Source organism: Scophthalmus maximus, chromosome 20 (genome assembly GCF_022379125.1).
Source record: "Scophthalmus maximus strain ysfricsl-2021 chromosome 20, ASM2237912v1, whole genome shotgun sequence".
NCBI lineage: Eukaryota > Metazoa > Chordata > Actinopteri > Pleuronectiformes > Scophthalmidae > Scophthalmus > Scophthalmus maximus.
The window spans coordinates 2,416,403-2,436,953 of NC_061534.1; the positions used below are offsets into that span (position 1 = coordinate 2,416,403).

At 44.9% G+C, this 20,551-nt stretch overlaps 1 protein-coding gene across 8 annotated transcripts in view; it reads left to right on the forward strand.

Moving 5' to 3' along the window:
• tjp2a (tight junction protein 2a (zona occludens 2)) overlaps positions 1–20,551 on the forward strand; it is a 26,259-nt gene continuing 5,708 nt past the window's right edge. For 2 of the 8 annotated variants that reach the window (XM_035608599.2, XM_035608601.2), the window contains exons 1-12: positions 10,830–10,985; positions 11,999–12,052; positions 14,530–14,654; positions 14,740–14,842; positions 15,264–15,993; positions 16,535–16,638; positions 17,289–17,442; positions 18,771–18,882; positions 19,672–19,808; positions 19,890–19,974; positions 20,108–20,258; positions 20,367–20,475. In XM_035608599.2, coding sequence (XP_035464492.1) covers positions 10,914–10,985; positions 11,999–12,052; positions 14,530–14,654; positions 14,740–14,842; positions 15,264–15,993; positions 16,535–16,638; positions 17,289–17,442; positions 18,771–18,882; positions 19,672–19,808; positions 19,890–19,974; positions 20,108–20,258; positions 20,367–20,475 — 1,936 coding nt within the window. In that variant the 5' untranslated portion in view covers positions 10,830–10,913. Of the gene's footprint in view, positions 161–5,264; positions 5,395–8,077; positions 8,394–10,829; positions 10,986–11,998; positions 12,053–14,529; positions 14,655–14,739; positions 14,843–15,263; positions 15,994–16,534; positions 16,639–17,288; positions 17,443–18,770; positions 18,883–19,671; positions 19,809–19,889; positions 19,975–20,107; positions 20,259–20,366; positions 20,476–20,551 lie in introns of those variants that run through there. The other 6 variants (XM_035608603.2, XM_035608604.2, XM_035608606.2 and 3 more) reach the window with 6 other exon arrangements.

The window sequence follows — 20,551 nt, forward strand, 5'->3', positions numbered from 1 at the left end:
AAACCACGCCCACATACCTGCGAGAACCAGGAAGTGGCTTCACCTGGACCTGTCGAAACCAAAAAAGAAGAAGAGAAAACCACTGTGTCGAAACCTCGTCCTCCTCGTCGTCCTCGTCGAGGAAACACGCGGACTTTACTTGATTCTTGTTTCCTACCTGGTGAGTTTTCTTTTTTTTCACCTTCCGCACCTGAACGTCGACGTTGTTTTTCGCCTCGTCCGCCATGTTGGATCTCCGAGCGGCAGTTTCGTCGTCTCGGTTCTTCTCGGGTTTTAGTCGATAGTTGTTTTCTTTTCACCCCAAACTTAAATATCCCTTCGCCGTGTTCAGGCCTCAGTGTTGTAGTGTGTATGCTTTGTGATTATACACACACTGTACCAGCTCATGTACAGTACAGTATAGTATAGTACAGTATACACGAGCTCCTGTGTGTATATCATGAGGTGTGTGTGTGTGTGTGTGTGTGTGTGTGTGTGTGTGTTACTACAGCAGCCAAATTCACTTTACAGAAGTAAACAAAACTTACCCGTGAGGTTTAAAGAAACTTTCTCCAGTATTATTTTCATTTTCGATCAATCCGTTGGATCATTTTTTAGTTGTTTGGTTCATAAAATGTCATAAAATGGTGGAATGATGTTTTGTTTTGTCCACACGCCAAAGATATTCAGTTTACTGTCACAGAGGAGTGAAGAAACAAGAGCATATTTCACATTTAAGAAGCTGAAATCAGAGAATTATTTTCATTAAAAACGACTTTAACGGATCGAATAGATTGTCGAATTAGTTGGCGGTGAATGGAGGAGTCGATGACTAATATGAGCTCCACCGTCCGGAGCACGGAATAAAAACAACAACACATGCACCAACAGGAAAACGAGAAAAAAAAAAGAGGAAATATCTCCTGTACAAAGAACACGGATCTAAATTACATGAGCAAATTAAACTGATTCATTGCACCGGGAAACCTAATAAGTTTTAATTCTATTGTATTATAATCTCACATAACTACATTTTATATATATATATATAATATATATATATATATATATATATATTTTATATATATATACGGTTGCATCTCTTGAGCAGAAAAACCTGCAGCAGGAGGAACAGGCTTTTGTTTCCCATGTCCCGTTATTTTTGCGTTGACAAGTGCTTTGGAAATGATAAATGTTTCCTCTCCAGGTCACTTAGTGTTGATCCAGATTGTGCCTCCTCCTCCTCCCTGTTGGTCCGTCAGCCTCTCTCCTCCTCTCACTCGGATCACAGATTTGTGAGTGGCATGTGTCGCTCCATCTGGCTCGCACATGAGCTGCGTATGGACGTTGCGCAATGGCCTCGGGCCTCGGTCGGCGCAGCAGCGTCACGGTGCCGCTCCGACACGCGGAGGAAGCAGTGACCAGAGAGAAACAAACTGCTTATGTAAACGCATTAAGACGAGCGAACGACCCGGGCTACATTTGCTCGACCCCTGTGGAGGAAAAAGAAAGATAGAAAGAGTTCATTAAAAAGTGAAAACGTGCGGCGGCAAAGGCCTGAGCCGGATGAGTGATTCACTCTCCGACTTCTTTCATAATTAAAACGGGGAAACAAAAGCCCCGACGTGCAGCGTGGTGCACGACAACCTACGAAACATACTGACGGAGGCTAAAGTTTGTAAGATGGAGAAAGAGCCCTTCGCAATATATTGTGTAGTTTTTAGTGGCTTGTTTTTTGCTTTAGAAACAAAAAATTATTAATAAACCAGCTCAGTGCAAAAAGACCAAATGTAAAATAAGATTAAATGCGTCATGTCCTGGTTGTGAACATGCGGCTGTAGCGGAGCCAAACAGAAAAAGAGCCAGGAAGAAAATCCAACATGTTCTTGATAAGCGAGACATTAATTCTTGGCCAGGAAACGTCTAACGCAGTGTCCATCGTGCAACCATCTGTGCAAATCCTACATTGATGTCACTGCAAATAGAAGATGTGAACCACAGTGTGATTGGCAGCTGGCACCGTCCAATCGGTGCAATGGTTGCAGTTGTAGGTGGACGATCTCTCTCAGGCCACGCCCCCAATTCTACCTCCGGGAAAAACCAACATGGCGCTGGCCGAAACGCAAAAACTCGAGGCAGCTCACAAACCAGCGGGTGGCGTCCCGGTCGGTGGCCACTTGGTGTGAACGCGTCGGAATCTCCTGCTGCGTTCGCCATGAATGCGAAAGGGCAAAACACACACACACACACACACACACACACACACTCTGTCTGAATGCAGTTTGGGCTGGATGGGCGTGCTCCGATAATCTGAGCTCCTGTGACAAAGGCTGAACTAAAAAAAAAAAACCCCTCTGCTTCTCTTTCTTCATCATTTGTACAGTTGTTCCCAAATGAATTTTAAAAATAGTCTCGTTATATTTGCGTCGCCCCGCCGTGCTGTGGTATGTCCGCCCCCCCTCCTCCTCCTCCCCGGAGTGCAGAGTGATTTCCTCAGGCCGCAGCAGCAGCAGCAGCAGCAGCAGCAGCAGCTCTCATGGCACGACCCTCCAGAGCCGTAATCCAGACATCCAAGCTGCTGGAGTCTATAAATCCCCGTCCCAGAGGTTTTTTTTTGTTTTTTTTTGCATCGGCTGGGGCACGCTCGTCGAGAGGCTGCTGCTGCGGAGAGATTATTTATACATTTATTTATTTATTTGTTAATTTAGTTTGTTTCAAACCCCCTCGGGACACGGCGGCCCTGCTGTCAGCTGGTGACTCGGCGATGACACGATACAGACATTTAATCAGAGCGCCGGGGTCGCGTGCATCACTCGAGGGGGGTTTGTAGTAGTCTAAAGCCAGTGCAGAATTTATGTCAGACGGTTGGAAATCCAGGTTTGAGATCCACTTAGCCTAAAGCTGATTTTTTTTAAACTTTAAAAAATTTCTGTGTCCAGTTATCGGATATTGAGATCAGCACCATCAGCAACAGCTCCGTGACCTCGGTGACCCCGTTGAGTCTGCGCGTTGTGTTTCGTTTGCACTCAAAATATAATTCAAAATAGCTGCGGAGCGAGTTAATGATATTTAACGCAACCCACTAGTCGCTTCACCCGGTCAACCTCGGTCGGAACCAATCCAGTTCCTGGAAAACGATGTCCGACGATCTGACCAGCAAGTATTATGTGTGCGTCCACATTCTGACACTGTGATGACTGAGCCACATTGTCGAAACGGGAAACATGTTTCCAACTTTTGGGGGATATTTTGAAACAAATCTGCCCCTGTGCAGATGTGCCGCGTCGGAGAGGTGTGAGAGTGCGTGAGGTCGCAGTAGATGGGTGTAAATGGGCGAGAAGAGCTCGCATGGGGGGGATTATAGGAGAAAAAGGGGGCGGGGAGCATGCATGATCTGTCAGGGCTTAGTGCCACAATTATCCCAGCGGCTGCAGCAGCAGCAGCAGCCGTGGTGGTGGTGGTGGTTGTGGTGGCAGAGGCTGCATTTTCATTAGTGTAATGTCCAGAGAAGCTCCAGAATTATGTAAGAGTGACGTGCTGCCATCCGCGCTCGGGCCGTCCCACAGCCTGGCAGGAACGTGGCTGTTTGTTTTCCTTTTATCCTCCCGCGCTCGGAAAAGGACATCTCAGAGTCGGAGCGGCCGGACACGGGAACCCCATCGCTCCGGGTGCTGAAGCTGTGGGCTGCCATGGAGACGTCGTGACGATGAGCCAGCGAACGCGCAGAGTGGTTGCTGAATTGGTCTCTTTGCACTTTGTTGGGTTCGATGAGTGACGGACGAGCGGCGGCCGTCAGAGCCGCGCGGCGCGCGTGAGGCTCCCTCCGCGTTTTGGAGGAGATTTAAGAGGATGAAGTTCAAGAAGTTCATCACCATCATGCAGGCGGCCATGGGGATCGTACCCCTGAACAAAAGGGAGCTCCTGCCCCCCGGCAGGAAACTGTGGAGACCCCCGGGGTGAGTCGGACATCCTGGTGATGTTTCAGAAACGGGGTTTCCTTTCGGTGTCTAGTTCAGGGAATTGCAAAACTGATTGAAGCAATGTTATTCAACTGTTTGACCTTCAAGTAACAGCTTCAAATTCATTTTGAGAGGGAGAACGCCGCCTGTTTGATTTCCGGTGGCCACGCCCAGCTGAGATCTAAATCTGTGTGTGAAGCGAGTTACGTCTTGGATGTCTTCAGCTGTTGGTGGAGATCCGAGGCCCTTCCCTTCCGTCTTCTCTCAACCTACAAGTCTGTCCCTCACCAGTAAGAGGCAGCAGTCTTCAGTCAGACGATCTGATGTGTGCCGTTCACTGTATTCATTCGGACGCTCTGACTCGCTGCCACAGACCGTTTGAGCTCGGCAGAGCGCCACATGTCGCGACATGTTGTGTGCTCTCGGGTCAGAAAATGTTGCTCTAAAAACTGGGGGCTGCAGATTAAAGTATTACAGTGAGTAGTATCTGTGTGAGCCTGGTCGTTTCAGGTGAATCTGGCTTTTTGTGAGCCACATATGTGGCAGACTTTTGGGAAAACTCGTTGCTTATTTTCATTCACCTTTATTTATCCTTTATTATACTGCTTTTCCCCCATCCGAGCCTGAAATATTTGACCTGAAGTTTCTCCGTCAATCTGGGTTCCGTGTGTCGCTCTGACTGTTGCACAAAGGGACGTTGTTACAACCTGTAATTGCACGTTATCTCATTTCACAGTACACAGGAGAAACTAAAAGGATCTCTCTCGCAAGATGCCCGAGCTCAACGACATGTCTTCAAATAATCAGACCATTGTCTAAAACTTAAAACGTGTGTGTGTGTGTGTGTGTGTGTGTGTGTGTGTGTGTGTGTGTGTGTGTGTGTGTGTGTGTGTGTGTGTGTGTGTGTGTGTGTGTGTGTGTGTGTGTGTGTGTGTGTGTGTGTGTGTGTGTGTGTGTGTACGTGTGTGTACGTGTGTGTACGTGTGTACGTGTGTGTACTTTCAAATTTGAGAAGCAGGAACACAAGAATGTTAGATTTTTTTTTACTTGATAAATGACTTAAACAAATAATTGATATCCTTATTAAAAAACAAAGATTTTAACAAATTATTGAAAACATTCCTTTTTTAATTTGGGGTAAAACAACGACATTATACGTCGAGAAGAGTCGTCTCTTCTTCTTGCCAATCAATATGATCGTATTCTCCCACGGCAAAGATTTATAATGTGAGTGTGATTTTGCTATGAGTGTGTAAATAAGGAGTTAATCAGTAAAGTGTATGTTTCTGTGTGTGTGTGTGTGCGCGTGTGTGCGTGCGTGCACAGGGACCAGCCTGTTTCGGACCACACCAGCACCGACCTGCTCAAGTGCAACCGCAGGTTCTGCTGGTCCAGAGAAGCCCAGTACTTGTATCTGCGCCGCCTCTCTTCACGCAGTTACTCAGCGATTATGATGGTATGTTGTTTACCCGATTCTCCTTATCTGTGTAGACTCCCCACTGCTGTGTGTGTGTGTGTGTGTGTGTGTGTGTGTGTGTGTGTGTGTGTGTGTGTGTGTGTGTGTGTGTGTGTGTGTGTGTGTGTGTGTGTGTGTGTGTGTGTGTGTGTGTGTGTGTGTGTGTGTGTGTGTGTGTGTGTGTGTGTGTGTGTGTGTGTGGTCAACTCCCCACTGCTGTGAGTGAACTCAACATGTCTGCAATTCTCCAGTTACTAATATATGTTATGTTTTTCAGGGCCATAACTCAGGAAATCATATGCCAGTTAGGACAAAATTGAACACTATCGCATAAGAGGATAAAATGACGACGGTAGTGATGTTTTAGGTCCAAAAGGTCGAAGGTCACCTTCCCTATGACATCATAGTGTCCGGCAAAAAACATAATTTTCTGTCCGTTATTCAGCGGGAGAAAGGGAAGATTGTGATCATATTTCACATTTATTGGGATTTTGAATCGTTGACACTTATCGTGAGTGCTCATCTTGAGACTGTGGTGATTGTGTAGATCTTTGTTGCTGCTGCGTTATTGCATAAACTATGAGTCTGGACAGACGTGGATGTACAGTGAACCGCAACTTGACTGGTTGGCGAAGGCATAAAACCGCGAGGTGGTAATTCCAGTTGATCAAGCGTGAGGCGTTTATATTCATGATATGTTTGCACACATGCCGGAGATTTTCATGTTCTAACATCACAGAGGTATGACCGCGTATTAGAAAAATTATAATTATGGAGCAGGGAGGGGGGGGGGGGTAATATTCGGAGTAAAAAACCCTCTAAATTTCTCTCTGAGATATAGATTAAAAAAAAAACCCGGGTCCGTATTTTTTTTCCTTCTTCATACAAATGGTCCTAATACGCTGTCGTACATGGTTAATAGTGTTTTTTCTCCTTTGATGAAAGTTTTTTTGAATTTTAATCTCATGATACTCCCTAATCCCATCACTGGATGAGCTAAAAAATGAATGCATTTTTTTGTTGTTGGTGTGTGTGTGTGTGTCTGTGCGTGTGTATGTGTGCGTGTGTGTGTGTGGTCCAAAAATAGCCCAGTGAGCTGTAAACAAGGCAGCTCCGCCTCCCCTGACATGTTATTATTATTTGATGATTTAGAGACTCGCTGTCTCCCACGCTTCTTTCCTGTTTCCTCATCTGAAAGCACAGTCACCACTATGTTTGCTGACCCCCTCCCTCCTGCATCCAGGATGATGATTAACCGGAGAGACATCACGTCCCAGAAGCTTCATTGTTTTAACGACTTGGTCGCGCAAATTATTCAGGCCAGCGAAGCCGTTTCGCGTGAGTTTGGCCTATTTTGAGGACTCGTCTCACATATTTCAGTCAGCGTGGAATGCGTTGATTTGACTTGATTGGCCTTATTCTTGTCTTAATTATTGCATCGGTACCCACCCTCCCTCTGCTTATCTGAAATTCAAATATGTGGATATAAGCGTTGCCATTTGTTAAAAATGTGGATATTGAAAGGAAACGGCTACTAGGGATTTTGGACCTTTTTTCAGGGATCAGCTCGTGGCATTATCTGTGATTTGTTTTCGTTCTGATAAAATTCCAGGACAGGCTTAAATGGATAGTATTACACACACACAAACACACACACACACAGAACAAAAAAACAACAATAGGTTATTGTGGGACAGCTGCACGTGGTCGTCCAGTTTTTCCTGACCTTTGCTTCTCAGCTGCTCACGTCTAAGAGCCTTACATTTTTCTCCTCATAGCGCTACAGTGCTTATAACACATTACCTTTGTGTACTTTTTGGTCCTGTCATGCTTCCGGTGAAAGAAAAACAATGCTTACTGCATCATACAACGTCCATTTTGACGAGAAGGAATGGTTTTGTTGTGTGTAAGAATTTGTGACCGGCCTGCTGCTGCACATGAGCCCTGACATCAACCCCACCCAGCACCTTTGTTGATAAAGTGGAATGCCAACTGTGAGCCAAGCAAGCCCTTATCACACAAGTCGGACCTCGCTAATTGTCTCGGGAGCAAAATTCCTGTGGCCAGGCTCCAGGAATTTCCACACACTTTTAGTCATGTAAGTGCATCTTGCCACTCTTGTTTTGGCAAAATAAAAAACCCATAAAGCAATGTCTGTAGAGGTAATGGTTCATACACTAGTATTTAATTCCAGACATGAAACTGGCATTGTATTTGCCTTTTGGAAGGGCAGGTGGTCAGAGTATAAGCCATCCAAATATATTGAAACACAGTAAAATACATTTTCAAATGTTTTCCCTTCTGTCCACATAGATTAAAACAATGTTTCCTTTTCACAATAATAGCCTGAAGAAGAAGAAGAAGAAAATCAGTTTCTGTCATCTGTCTGTCTGCGAGCTTCACAGCTTCAAGTCAATGGGACTTTTGGACTGAACCATCCCGGCAACATTAGAGGGGTGTGAACAAATATATATATATATATACACAAATATATATATACAAGGTTGTTTGCGGTTTGATATTACAGTTGACTAGTTTAAAAAAACAAACATATTACATTAGAATCAGGTTAGAAAAACGTGGTTATCGTTTTATTTATTCTTTTTCTTTTCTTTTTACAAAGTCACTGCTGCTAAATGACCCCCCCCTTCCCCTCCGTCGCACTTGGTACGATCCGAGCCAAGCTAGGAGCAGTCGGCGCTAATGTGTCGCCCTCGAAGTCCAACTCTCAATGTTTCCACTGAGCGAAGTGCGTCATTCAACGCGAACGAGACGAAATTCATTTTAACTTTTTTTTTTTTTTTTTTTTGAAGACTGGATTTTTAAAAAGAATTCCCCCGGACGTCGGTTTACGTCCGACCGGAAACGGGTTCGCTAGTCCCCCAGTTTGGTTTTTAAAACCGTCCGGTGTTTGTTTCTGGGACGGTTCAAAGTGCGCGATGCCAGTGAACGGAGGGGGGCTGCTCTCCCTGAGCAGATACGCCACCCAGTATTTCACCGTGAGTACACACAAAAACCTGCGTGATGTAATCAGAAATAATCGAATAATATATATATATATATATATATCGATGACGACGGATTGTGTGACGGTGTTTTTCGTGTGTAACGGTTAAATTTATCCGGAGTTTTCCGCGGAAGCCTGTTGCGTCCCGTTACACCTGCTGTCGTAGCCGTCGGCTAACGCGACGTTCACGGGACGTACGCGTTAATAAATAATAGATTAAAATGTTTTTTAAAAGTATTGAAATCCTGCCGGACGTGTTGTTTTCTTCCTGTTACACCAGCTGCTGCATCGACTTCACGTGAAGTCCGTTGTCTGGTGGTTTCGCTCAGTTTGTCCGATGTTGGAAACATGTTTTGCTTCCTGTTTAGCTATTTAAAAAATGATCTCAACGACCGTTAATAGTCGGTGTATTACACCCTGATGGCTACAGAGGCTCAAACTTATGATAATGGCTCTATTTTTAGTTATTAACTGACATGGTGGTGTGTGTGTGTGTGTGTTGTTCTTTCCCGTGCTTCGTGTTGTAATTCAGCCCTGTGGCCTGTAGGGGGCGGAATTGTACAGCGTTTTGTGTTGAGCAGCGTTTATAAACTTTGATTTCAGAGTTCGTGATGAGGAAGGGTTGTTGTTGCTGTTGTTGTTGTTGTTGCTGCTGGGCAGTTTTGAGATTATAATATGTTTAAATTACAAGGTGAAGGACAGAGTGAATGTACTTCCAGAAGCCAAAGATATTTAGTGTGTTGAGGATGGGAAACGTAAACATTTTGTGGAGGAAAACAAAATATTTTAGTTTCCTTTTTAGATTTTTAGCTAATTTTCTAAAGAATTTTGCAAAATATGCCATTCTCTTTTCCTAACACTGTTTCCAGGGGTTTGGTGCCATTACTCGAATCTTAACAAATGACACCAGTTTCATGTTTCATGCACATACAGAAACATTACTCATGCTTTTCCCACTTTTCCAGCACAAATATGAAATAATATCTGGCTTCAGCATCTCCTATGTGAGGATTTGCCGCTTTTTTAAGTTTGGAATTATTTTGTAGACTGAATATTTCTGTTGTTGGGACTGTTTCTTTAACAAACAAGACATTTTAAATGATGAGTCAGAAAAAAATAGTTTGTCTATTTGAATAAAAATAGATATTTTATAGTAGTTCTACTGAGTACTGGCATACAAACATCTTCTTTGGCATAGATATTATAAAAAAAGATTGAATTTTGTTGTGAATAATGTTTGAGAAAAAGCCATGAGAATATAAATGCATAGTGGAACATGTCTCTTTCTATTTTATCAAACTTTATCTCCTGAGAACCACTTTATTATCTTTTTGAAAAGAGGCTTTTATCGTCTGAGCACAGTTTTCCTGTAGTTTTTGATTAAAACATCTTTATTCCTGAGAGTCTCTACAGAAATGCTTTTTCCCCCCGAGTCACGGCAGGCGAGAGAATGACCTAGTATTTCACCCTTCCTGCTCATTAGAGGAAATGTTGTGTTATGTAAGGGCCCACGCACTCGGGAGACTACACGACTTATCCGACAAGGCCTTGCCTGCCCGCCTGCCTGCGAGCGAGCGGCCATCGCGATCCTATCGCATCGGACAGGAAGGCCGAGCCCAAAGCACAAAGTACTTTGATGAGTTAAATCGTTCCTCCGTTTACATTTTAGTGGTCAGCTCCTCCTGCTGCGAAGGGATGCGTGTTTTATTCGTGGCTCCCTGATGTACATGTTGTCATTTGTTGTGAATAGAGAAAGGACGTGACTCAACAATTATAATTGGAATTCCAGGTTTTTGTCCATGTTTTCATTCACCCAGTGTCTATGGACTCGTCTCTGCTGCTGCTGCCGCCGCTGGTCATCTGCCGATTCCTCGTAGGCCACAGAAGATCAAAACAAACAAAAAAGTGGGTTATGATGAATGTGCTGCCCCGTTTCACTAAGCCCGGGCCAGAAATGTCAGCAGCACAGAGATTTCTCTTTCTACTTTAGTTACCCCCCCCCCCCCCCCCCAACACAACTTCTTTGTGCTGTCACTATCCTAAAGTTTGAAGCAAAGAGTAAAGACAAACTTTTAGCGAGCGAGCGTGTGTTGTTTCTTAATATCTCGAGCAGCGGTGAATCCCCAGCCTGGGTGATTTGTCGTTTGTGTTTCGCAGATGAAACCTTGAGGAGTTTAAGTTTAATCACTGCTTGTGTCTGTGCGGAACTCGGTGTGTCTGTGTGTGTTTACACTGCAGACAGTGGGATTTGTGCTAAATGTAGGCCAGCAGAATCCCTCTTACGTCAAAACGCGGGCGGGCGGGCAGCTGGGCGGGCGGGCGGGTGGGCTGGCGGGCGGGCGGGCAGATGCAGGGGAGAGAGCTGCTGCTGGTGGTGGTGCAGCTGTGGCCATGGAGGGGGAGGAGGAGGAGGAGGAGGAGGCTGTGGCGCACATCAGTCTGCCAGAGCACCGCTGGCAGTGAACGGGGAGGGAACGCAAGCGGAGAGCGAGCGAGCGAGCGCCAGCCAACGATGAAGACCGTCCTCAGCCTGCACAGGAAATGGGCCCACGCCGTCAAGACCATACGCATCCTGCAGGGACTCGTGAGTGTGATTCTGATCATCAGATCATCCACCAACCAACTTTGATCGGATCTGTGGTTCGCTCCCGGAAACTCGACCGGACCGGTTCTCTGACGGATCTCGAGTTGTTGTTGTTTTTCTTCTGTAAAGTTGTCGAGGCTTGTTCTAAAATTAGGCATCTGGATGGAAGTGGCACCAACTCTCTAAAAATAAACCTCTGGGATTAAAAATAGAATTGTGATATTTTCAAAGGGTAAAGAATCTGACAATATCAAATCTGACCCTCGGCACATTATTTTCACGAGAAGCTGCGGAATGATTTGTTTTTTTGGATTTTTAGAAATGAGCTTTTCACTTGGTCATAAAACGATGGAATGTGTTTGACTGAAGTTAGTTTGTACTTTTGAATAATTGATCTGTGACCTTTGATCAGATTTAACTGTTTTCATCTTCTCTGATACAAAGATAATTTTTTTTCCTGTTTAATATGATTGGAATTTTTTAAGCTTTTTTAAGGAGAAACTGACTGAAACTACAAAACCAATTTCAGGATATTGGTTCGACCTTTGGCTTCTTTTGTCTTGACGATTTGTAATTGATGAATTAATTGATGATTCCTAATCCTTTGTGAGTTTATTGGTTGTTCCTGTCCAGAAGTTTAGAAGATGAAGTAACGGTTGATTTGTGAAACCTGGTTGTGGTTTTTGTTGAAGCACTTTCATCCCGAGTTATTTTTAAAGTGCTTTTATTTTATTTTTTAAAAGAAAGCGAGTGGATGTTCGAGCGTTCTTCTCGTCGTCAATATTTAATCCGTAAGAGTTCGACGTTCCTCAGTCAAACTTGTTGTGAACATCACGGCCGAGGCTCCCGGCCCCCCGTCGTCATTGTTCCTCCGGTCGTTCCCCGGTTGTGTAACGACAGCACCGGGGTGATGATCTGGGCTTTGTCGCTACATCACGCAATAAATGATTCATCTGTCAAGTGAAACCTGCCATTGGTTTTTATCTTTTTCCTTTTTCTTCTGCTCTCCACAGAACCCGGTCATGGAGGAGACGGTGTGGGAGCAGTACACCGTGAGCCTGCAGAGGGTGAGTCCGCACGCACACACGCACACACGCACACACGCACACACACACACACACACACACGAAGCCACAAACACCGGCACTTATCACTTTATTATTATTATTATTATTATTAATAATGCTTATTGACATGTTGCATTTTGAGAGCAAAGTGCCCAGACAGAGAAAACTTTCTTGTCAATCAAATCATAATGAAATTAAGAATCATTGTTTATTGACAGAATTATGTTAAAATACACCTGGGCCACACTTCCCACCTCCCCTGTGTGTGTGTGAGATGTGCGTGAATGATATTTAACAGTATTTATATAGAAATCACATTTACACACATCGCCATCTTTAAAAATCTATATATTAATATGTTAATAGACATTATATTAGAAACTTAAGTAGTTTACTAGTGCCAGAGGGTAAACAAAGATCATGTGACTGTGATGTGTCACGACTGTTCACCTTGATGACCGCTCATCAACGAGGGATGACACCAAAGTCATTGTGGAGGTACACGAAATTGCATATAACTCGTATTATTGACTCTATGATGGCTCTTACGGTTGTAATATTTACTGAACAGAGACGTCCTGCTGCGATCTTTGCCGCTGCGGGGATTCGTCACGTTCCACTCTCATTTTCCGGATGGGATTCGGGCTCGAACCTGTACCGATAATTTTTTTAAAGCTTTTGTTTCCAGTGAGTCGTCTCTTCAAACGTGTTCTCTTCTCCGCCGCCGCCGCCGCTCCTGGTTTCGTCTGACAGAACATCTCTCACCATGTTTACAGAAACAAAGACTAAGATTTAATGAAGCTCAACGTCGACGACAACGTTCATAACATAACATTCATCTGCTCCAAGACCTAAACATACTCTGTTGTTATTATTTTGAGGTGTAAAGCACATTCATTTACCTCACTCTGATGTTTAGCCAACAAAAAAAGGCACTTATCATAACTTTACAACAACTTTCTTAACATTATCAGGACTAATAAAAACCTTTTTACAAACATAAACATGTAAAGTACAGAAGGTAAACAACATAAAACATAGTCAACAGACGAATCACTGAGGTCTGAATACAAGTTCAGTTTAACTGTTCAAACACTCAGACTGTTTCCCAATTCGGGCTCCGCCTCCTACGGAGGCTACGTACTGATTGCCGCACAGCGGAGCGACTTGTCCGTCCCATTTCTTTGGCTCAAACGCGGAGGACAAATGCGTCCTTCCAGTCCCAAGCAACGACGGATCAACCTGTCCCAGGATATATTGCGCGCCCTGTGGGAAGCAAATAGTAAATCGGCCGTGGACCAGCAGTGTCATTTTGGTTCAGCCGTCGCGTTCAACCACGTCATCCGGTCCCTGAATTTATGAGTTGTTAACTTTGGCAAAGTCAAATAAGTGTTAGTTTGAAAAATGGAATATGTGGACACATCTGGAGAAGAAGAAATGAGACAATGTACTGTTTTAACTCCCCACAGACTGGGAACATGCCCGACAGGTCTGATCCTACAAAGACTCACTGCTGTTTATTTTAACAGAAACGGTTCAAATCCCAGTTGAATCCCATCATCTCTGCCGCAGTGTAAAATAATAATGTCAGACAGTTTCAGGCTTCTTCGCCCGACACTGACAGTTTCTGCTGTCACATTCAAACATGTCTTTTATACCGGTGTGGTGATTTTCCTGGTTTTCCTACTGGTTAGAGAAAATTCTCAGGCTCATTAAACCTTTTCAAAAATCAGATAATGACAAACATTCCTTATTATCAAGCCAAAAAAGGGCTAAGAAACTTACGGACTGACATTTTTTTACTATCAAAATATGTTTATAAAAGGAAGTAATTAATTTAGGTTTATTATATCAGCGTACAAGAGACTGTTTATGTCTTCATTTTCTCCCGTGTTCGTCTCTGCTCTCCCTCCATCTGCCTCCTGACCATCTGCTGCAGACGGAGGGAAGAGGTGGATATTGTATTTATTTATTTTTAAGTACAGATGGAAGGGAGGGGATAAAGAGAGAGGGGTCATCAAATCTCTGTCTCTAATCTCATCTGGACAAACTGGAGCAGCGGCAGGTAGAATCGCCCGAAGCCGCAAAAACAACATTTCCAAACGAGGAAGAAAAAAAACTAAACGGCTCTTTGTAAATTAAAATCACACCCTGAATAAATTTACAGGCAGAAACACACTTTTAAACATGACAACATCATGAAGCCAAGGATTAGCATCACACACACACACACACACACACACACACACACACACACACACACACGCATCACACACACACACACGCATCACACACACACACGCATCCCACACACACACACACAAACAAAAACACACACACACACTGAACTACTGCAGTCATACATGATTCCAGAACACAACTGTAATTACAATCAGTGTGAGCTGACACACCACAGGGATTACAGGACACACACACACGCTAACCTCCACATAATTTTATTCTCTCGTTGTCGTCAGGATCCAAAGATGGGCTTTGGCATCGCAGTGTCGGGGGGGCGGGACAACCCCAACGAGGAGACTGGCGAGACGTCCATCGTGGTGTCTGACGTCCTGCAGGGGGGACCTGGCGACGGCTTCTTATTGTACGTAGCTTAAAAGAAAGAAGGAAATAAATACATATTTTTGGTCATTTACTTTATGTTTTGACAAATTTATCTGTGTGTTCAGTGAGAATGATCGGGTGGTGCAGGTGAACGCCATCCCCATGGACGGAGCCACTCACTCCTTCGCCGTCCAGACCCTCAGGAAATGTGGCAAAGTGGCAAAAATTGTGAGTTAAAGCTTCTGGATGTGTTGTTTTGAACCTTATTGTCAGTTAGTTATATATATTTCCCATTTGGACATTGGAATTATTTCTGGAGACTTCAGTGAAAACTCCAGATATGATTAAAGAAATATCACAGTGGAGGTTTTTAAGCTTGGTTGAGGTGGAAAATTAAATAACATCAGTAAATGAATTAGCATTTTCTGACGAGTTTCTCGTCCATCTACTACTACTACTTAAATGGAAACTTGTCGACTGTCTTTCCACGTTTAGGTTCCTAAAAGGGCTCCAAAGTCAATATTATTAATATAACAATACAATATAAACACAATCTATAAATTAGGATCTATGGATTTGTTTGTTCCAGTGACCTCTGACCTTTTTGTTTTAAATGAAACTCTGTTTGTGTCTCGTTGTTTGTCTACAGACTGTGAAGAGGCCCAGGAAGGTTCCGGTCAACCTGCTGAACCGTCCGTCTTCGCCCGACGACAGAGTCTTCAACAACGACTACAACGACGACTACAACTACGACCAGGACCGCCGCAGCGTGTACAGTGGGCGGGACCACAGCCCGGAGAGGGAGCGCGGCGGCTACACGGATTCCGGCTACCAGACGCACGAGCGGGACCATGACCGGCGGGAGCGCGGCAGGAGCACGGAGAGAGACCTCAGCCCCGACCGGCAGTACCGGAGGGACGGCAGCAGAGGTCGCACCTTGGACCGAGAGCGCAGCCCGGAGCGCCACCACAGGAGCGACCACGTGCTCAACCGGGAGTACAGCCCGGACAGGAAGGTGGACCGAGACCACAGCCCGGACCGCCGCTACCGCAGCGAGAGGGCCCTGGACCGGGAGCACAGCCCGGACCGGCGCTACCGCAGCGAGCGAACCCTGGACCGCGGCAACAGCCCCGACCAGCGCTACAGGCGCGACAGCCCCGGGCGAGGCCACGGCCGCGACCACAGCTTCGAGAGGGGGCGGCTCCCCGTCGACCCGAGGAAGTACGACGAGCCGGTGAGGCGGAGCGGCAGCAGGGATCGCCTGGACCGCTCACCGTCGCCTATCGCCCTGCCCATCCCGCTGCCCCGACCGGCCCGCGACCTGGAGCCGCTGGAGAAACCGGTGAACGTGCTGCTGCTGAAGAACCGACCCAACGAAGGTGAGGAGCCAACAGACTACACTCGGAAAAACAAAATATTAGAGCTGCAACAGTTAATCGACTACTAAATTAATTAGTTTGTAGTAGTAAGTAGTTTTTATGAAAAATGAAAATTTCAGCTTCTTAAATGTGAATATTTCCTGGTTTCTTTGCTCCTCTGTGATAGTAAACTAAATATCTTTGGTGTGTGGACAAACAAAACATCATCTTTGAGTTTTGGGAAACACAATCAACATTTTTCTCTATTTTTACCACCGAAAAGATTAATCGATAATGAAACTAATCATTTGTTGCAGCCCTAAGAAATATTCTAAACGAAGATGTCAAAAGTTTCCCCAAGTGTAGAATAGCGAGCAAGAGCTTTGCCTGATTTAAATAAAAGTACAATGGGAATTTTTAGACAAACATCGTTTTCGGAAGAATATGCTTTATTATGAAAAGGACCATAGGACTGTAGAAGTGAGACAGTCGAGTCAGGTATTATAAATATATGTTATATAGTTTTTAATGTATTTTGTCTTGTTTTCTCCATCTTTTCCAGAGTACGGCCTACGTCTGGGCAGCCAGCTCTTCATCAAGGAGATGACCAGCACCGGACTGGCGAGCAGGGACGGGAACCTGCAGGAAGGAGACATCATACTGAAGGTAGCGTCGACCAAACCATATTCAATTTACACTGAAATAGAATAAATCTGAAAATATATAGTTTTCCATAACTGTCTTCCCTGCCCTCCGTGGTTCAACTCAAACTTACTGCCACTGTCTTTAAGTCTCCGTCGCAGCGAATCATTTTGTTTAAAGGTCGTCCGTCCATCTGTCTCACGCTCACGATATCTCAGGAAAAGCCTTGAGGGTTTTGTTTTTTTCAAATTTGGCCCAAACATTCAGTCGTAGACTCACGGATGAACTGATTCGATTTTTTGGGGGGTGGGTTTTACGGTCAAAGTTCAAGGTGGCGGTCACCTCACAGAGCGTTTTTCGTCCGTAACTCGATCATTTACGGTGTTATGGCAAAAATAAATGTAATTCCCAAAAAACTTTCTTCAAATTCAGAGGCGGTCGGTTTCCCTTTGTCCTAAATGTACTGAAACAGAGACGGAGTGTTTCTATGGAGATGGCCATTCTGTCTGTTTCATGACAACACGATTTTGGGACGCCATGCACTGACCACTTGTTGATCTGTGTAACGAACCAGAAAGCTCATGTAATAAATACTTCTGCTCAAGTAATCCTTTGTCTTCCTGATTCAACTGCGTCTGACGGTCCCGTTGTCCCGCCCCCTCTCGCCCCGTCAGATCAACGGCACCGTGACGGAGAACCTGTCCCTCAGCGACGCCGGCAAGCTGATCGAGAAGTCCCGCGGGAAGCTGCAGCTGGTGGTGCAGCGGGACAAGCAGCAGGTGCTGATCCGCGTCCCGCCGATGGTCGACAGCGACTCCGAGCTCGACGGTGAGAGACAATCCAATGTGAAAAGCAGCCGGTCCTATCCCGCTTAAAAAAACCCACCCGAGTGGCCAATCATCATCCACCACCACCACATACATGTAAACCCCCACTGCACGTGAACTCCATCACGAATCTGACTGTGTGGAAATGTTTTGTTGGTGTTTGTTCTTTGTTGCTGTATGTTGTCCATCAAAACTTGTCTTTTTTTCTTCCCTTCATAAAATAAAAAGGTTTTAACTCACACGTCAGTTTTTAGTTTCATTTTAAATTTTATTTATTTGTTGTGTTGGCACATTTCACAAAAAGACAAGAAGCTGAGAGCAAACCAAGGCGTCACCATTCACCATTTCTCCTCCGTTCCTCCACCGTCATGATCACCCTCGTCCTTTATACCTGTTTTTAATGTCACATGACTCGGATGTCGTGCCGCGATTGGTCGGAACCAATCGAGAGAAGTGGTGCGAGTGGATTGTTCACTGACCAAATGTTTTCACGGAGGGAGGGAGGCAGGGAGGGGCAACAGCCGGGAGAGTCGTGACCCACTTTGTCTGGTTTGGACTCCTCTGTGTGTGTGTGTGTGTGTGTGTGTGTGTGTGTGTGTGTGTGTGTGTGTGTGTGTGTGTGTGTGTGTGTGTGTGTGTGTGTGTGTGTGTGTGTGTGTGTGTGTGTGTGTGTGTGTGTCCGTGTGTGTGTGTCCGTGTGTGTGTGTCCGTACGTGTGAATTTGCCCACTCGCCCCTGGCAGGGTGATCTAATCCCCTCATCGTATCACTGCTATTGGACATGACAGAATTTCATTATGTGAAGGTTTTGCACCACAGCAGCCGCCGCCTGCTTCCTGTCGTCCGGCAGAACAATGAGTTTGAGGATTTTCATCTGTCAGGAGCAAATCACCTGAAAGTGCATCTACTTAATTTTTTCCCCTGAAATTACATTTCATCGCTCCTGTCATGCTACAATACGCCGAAATGCAACCTAGCTTTTTTATTTCATATCCTAAATGCCAAAAGTTAAAACGTTTTCTGTTCCAAGGTTTCCAGATTCTCGGAGCTGTGAGTTTATCTAATTAGCAGCGTATGCAAATGTGAGCGGTGACCCGGCCTTAATGTGTTTGTGACCTGTAGGCGATTTGAATCACTTAAAAAAAAGCAGCGTGATGTTAGAAAAACAGGCCAATCAAGGTGAAGTTGGGGCATTTTAATATTTTTCTTATTTTCCTAAACCTGAAGATCCAGCACAATTCCAAAAGACGCCGACAGACACGACACACCGAGTCTTTTGTTGGTTCAGAGCGGTTACGATATTTTTTTGTTTGTTGTTGATGTGTTGTAGATATCTCAGAGATCGAGTCCTACCGCTCCTACTCGCCGCAGGACGACCGGCGGGGCCACCACTCGGACCTCTCGTCCCACTCCTCCAATGAGAGGCTGAGAGAGAAGCCCAGGTAGGAATTTTGTTAAATCACCTCAACATTCCACTAGTTTGCGATAGTTAAGACATTTTTTGCAAATTTACGGTGGCCCGAAGTGTAAATCACAACGGAAACACAAAAAATAACAAAGACAACAGCAAATTAAAAAACAAAACAACAAATAAGAAAGAAAAAAAAGAAGAAAAATCACAAAACAAAATGAGGAATTAACAAAGAACGACAAATTAAAAAACAAGCATAAAGGAAAACTTATGTCGGTGGAGGTAGGGACGTGCTTTTGACGAGGATCGTCCGATTGGACGGAGACACCGTCCGCCCTTTGAATCGGAAAGAAATGTGACTCATGCCTTGTGGGCCCGGACCGGGAACACGACAAAGGAAACGGGCATAGATATTTTTATAAGAACAAAAAAAAAAAGCATTTATGTTGTGTTTTTTTTGCCGTCGTATTTTGTGATCTGTTGTTGTGTTTTTTTTTCGTATTCGCCGTGTTTTCATATTTGACGTCATTTTGTGATTGGCCACCGTACTAATTACATAAATCAAATCTCAGTGGTTTTTAGATGTTTTGCAGAACTTTTTATTTTTTATCTTTATCTTTATACAATGAAAGACGAGAAGAAATGAGTCGAGCTTTAGTGCGGTGCCGCCTGATTTTATTATCTGCATTTGAATGTTTCTAATTACGGCAGAAAAAAAAAATCTGGATAAAGCAGGATTATGTTGATTTATGCTTCATGAAGCTTTGTCAATCCATTATATCAAATTTAATCAACTAATCGTGTTTTGTAATTGTGGCAGAGAGGACCCGCCCAACAGGCTGGCAAAAATGGGCGCCATGCCGACGCCGTTCCGAGTTCCCGACAGAGCTGTGGAAGACATGCCCCCTTTGCAGGCAGAGAGGGAGGAGCCACCGCAGACGCCACCAGCAAAACCAGGTGTGTTTTATCCTTCTGTGTATATATAAAAGCTTTAATAAATGCACCAGTTGATTTGAAACTGATCGGTTTCTGTCGCAGCAGTCGTCGTCGCTGCAGCACCGAAGGTTCACGCTCCTCCGAGGGTTCCGCTGAAGCCGAGTTTAGAAGACCAGGAAGTTTACGGGTCAGTATGTGACGGATTGTCCAGGATAATGCTCTAGATTCTGTTTGTTCAGCTTCCTGTGCGTCCTTAGGCCAGAGACCCACTTCATAACTAAACGTTTTCTTTCGTTCATCTCGCGCACGCGTCCGTTCAGACCGAACACGGTCATGGTGCGTTTCCAGAAAGGCGAAAGCGTCGGCCTGAGGCTGGCGGGAGGAAACGACGTGGGCATCTTCATCGCCGGCGTTCAGGAGGACAGCGCCGCTGAGCAGGAGGGTCTCCGCACGGGGGATCAGATCATGAAGGTGAGACGATGTTAACGTTAGTAGGATTCATTCCTTATTGCTTTGGTCGTCTGCAATCATACGTGCCACACCGCAGTTTCTAAATCTATTTCCTGTTTCCTGTTTCAGGTGAACAGCACGGACTTCAGGGGGATGGTGCGTGAGGACGCCGTGCTCTTCCTCCTGGAGGTTCCTAAAGGGGAAGACGTAACCATCCTCGCTCAGAGTAAACCTGAAGGTACGGAACGTGACACTGTAGACGATGGCCGCATTACGTTTGGTGACCCAGTGATGATAACAACCCTTTTTTCTTC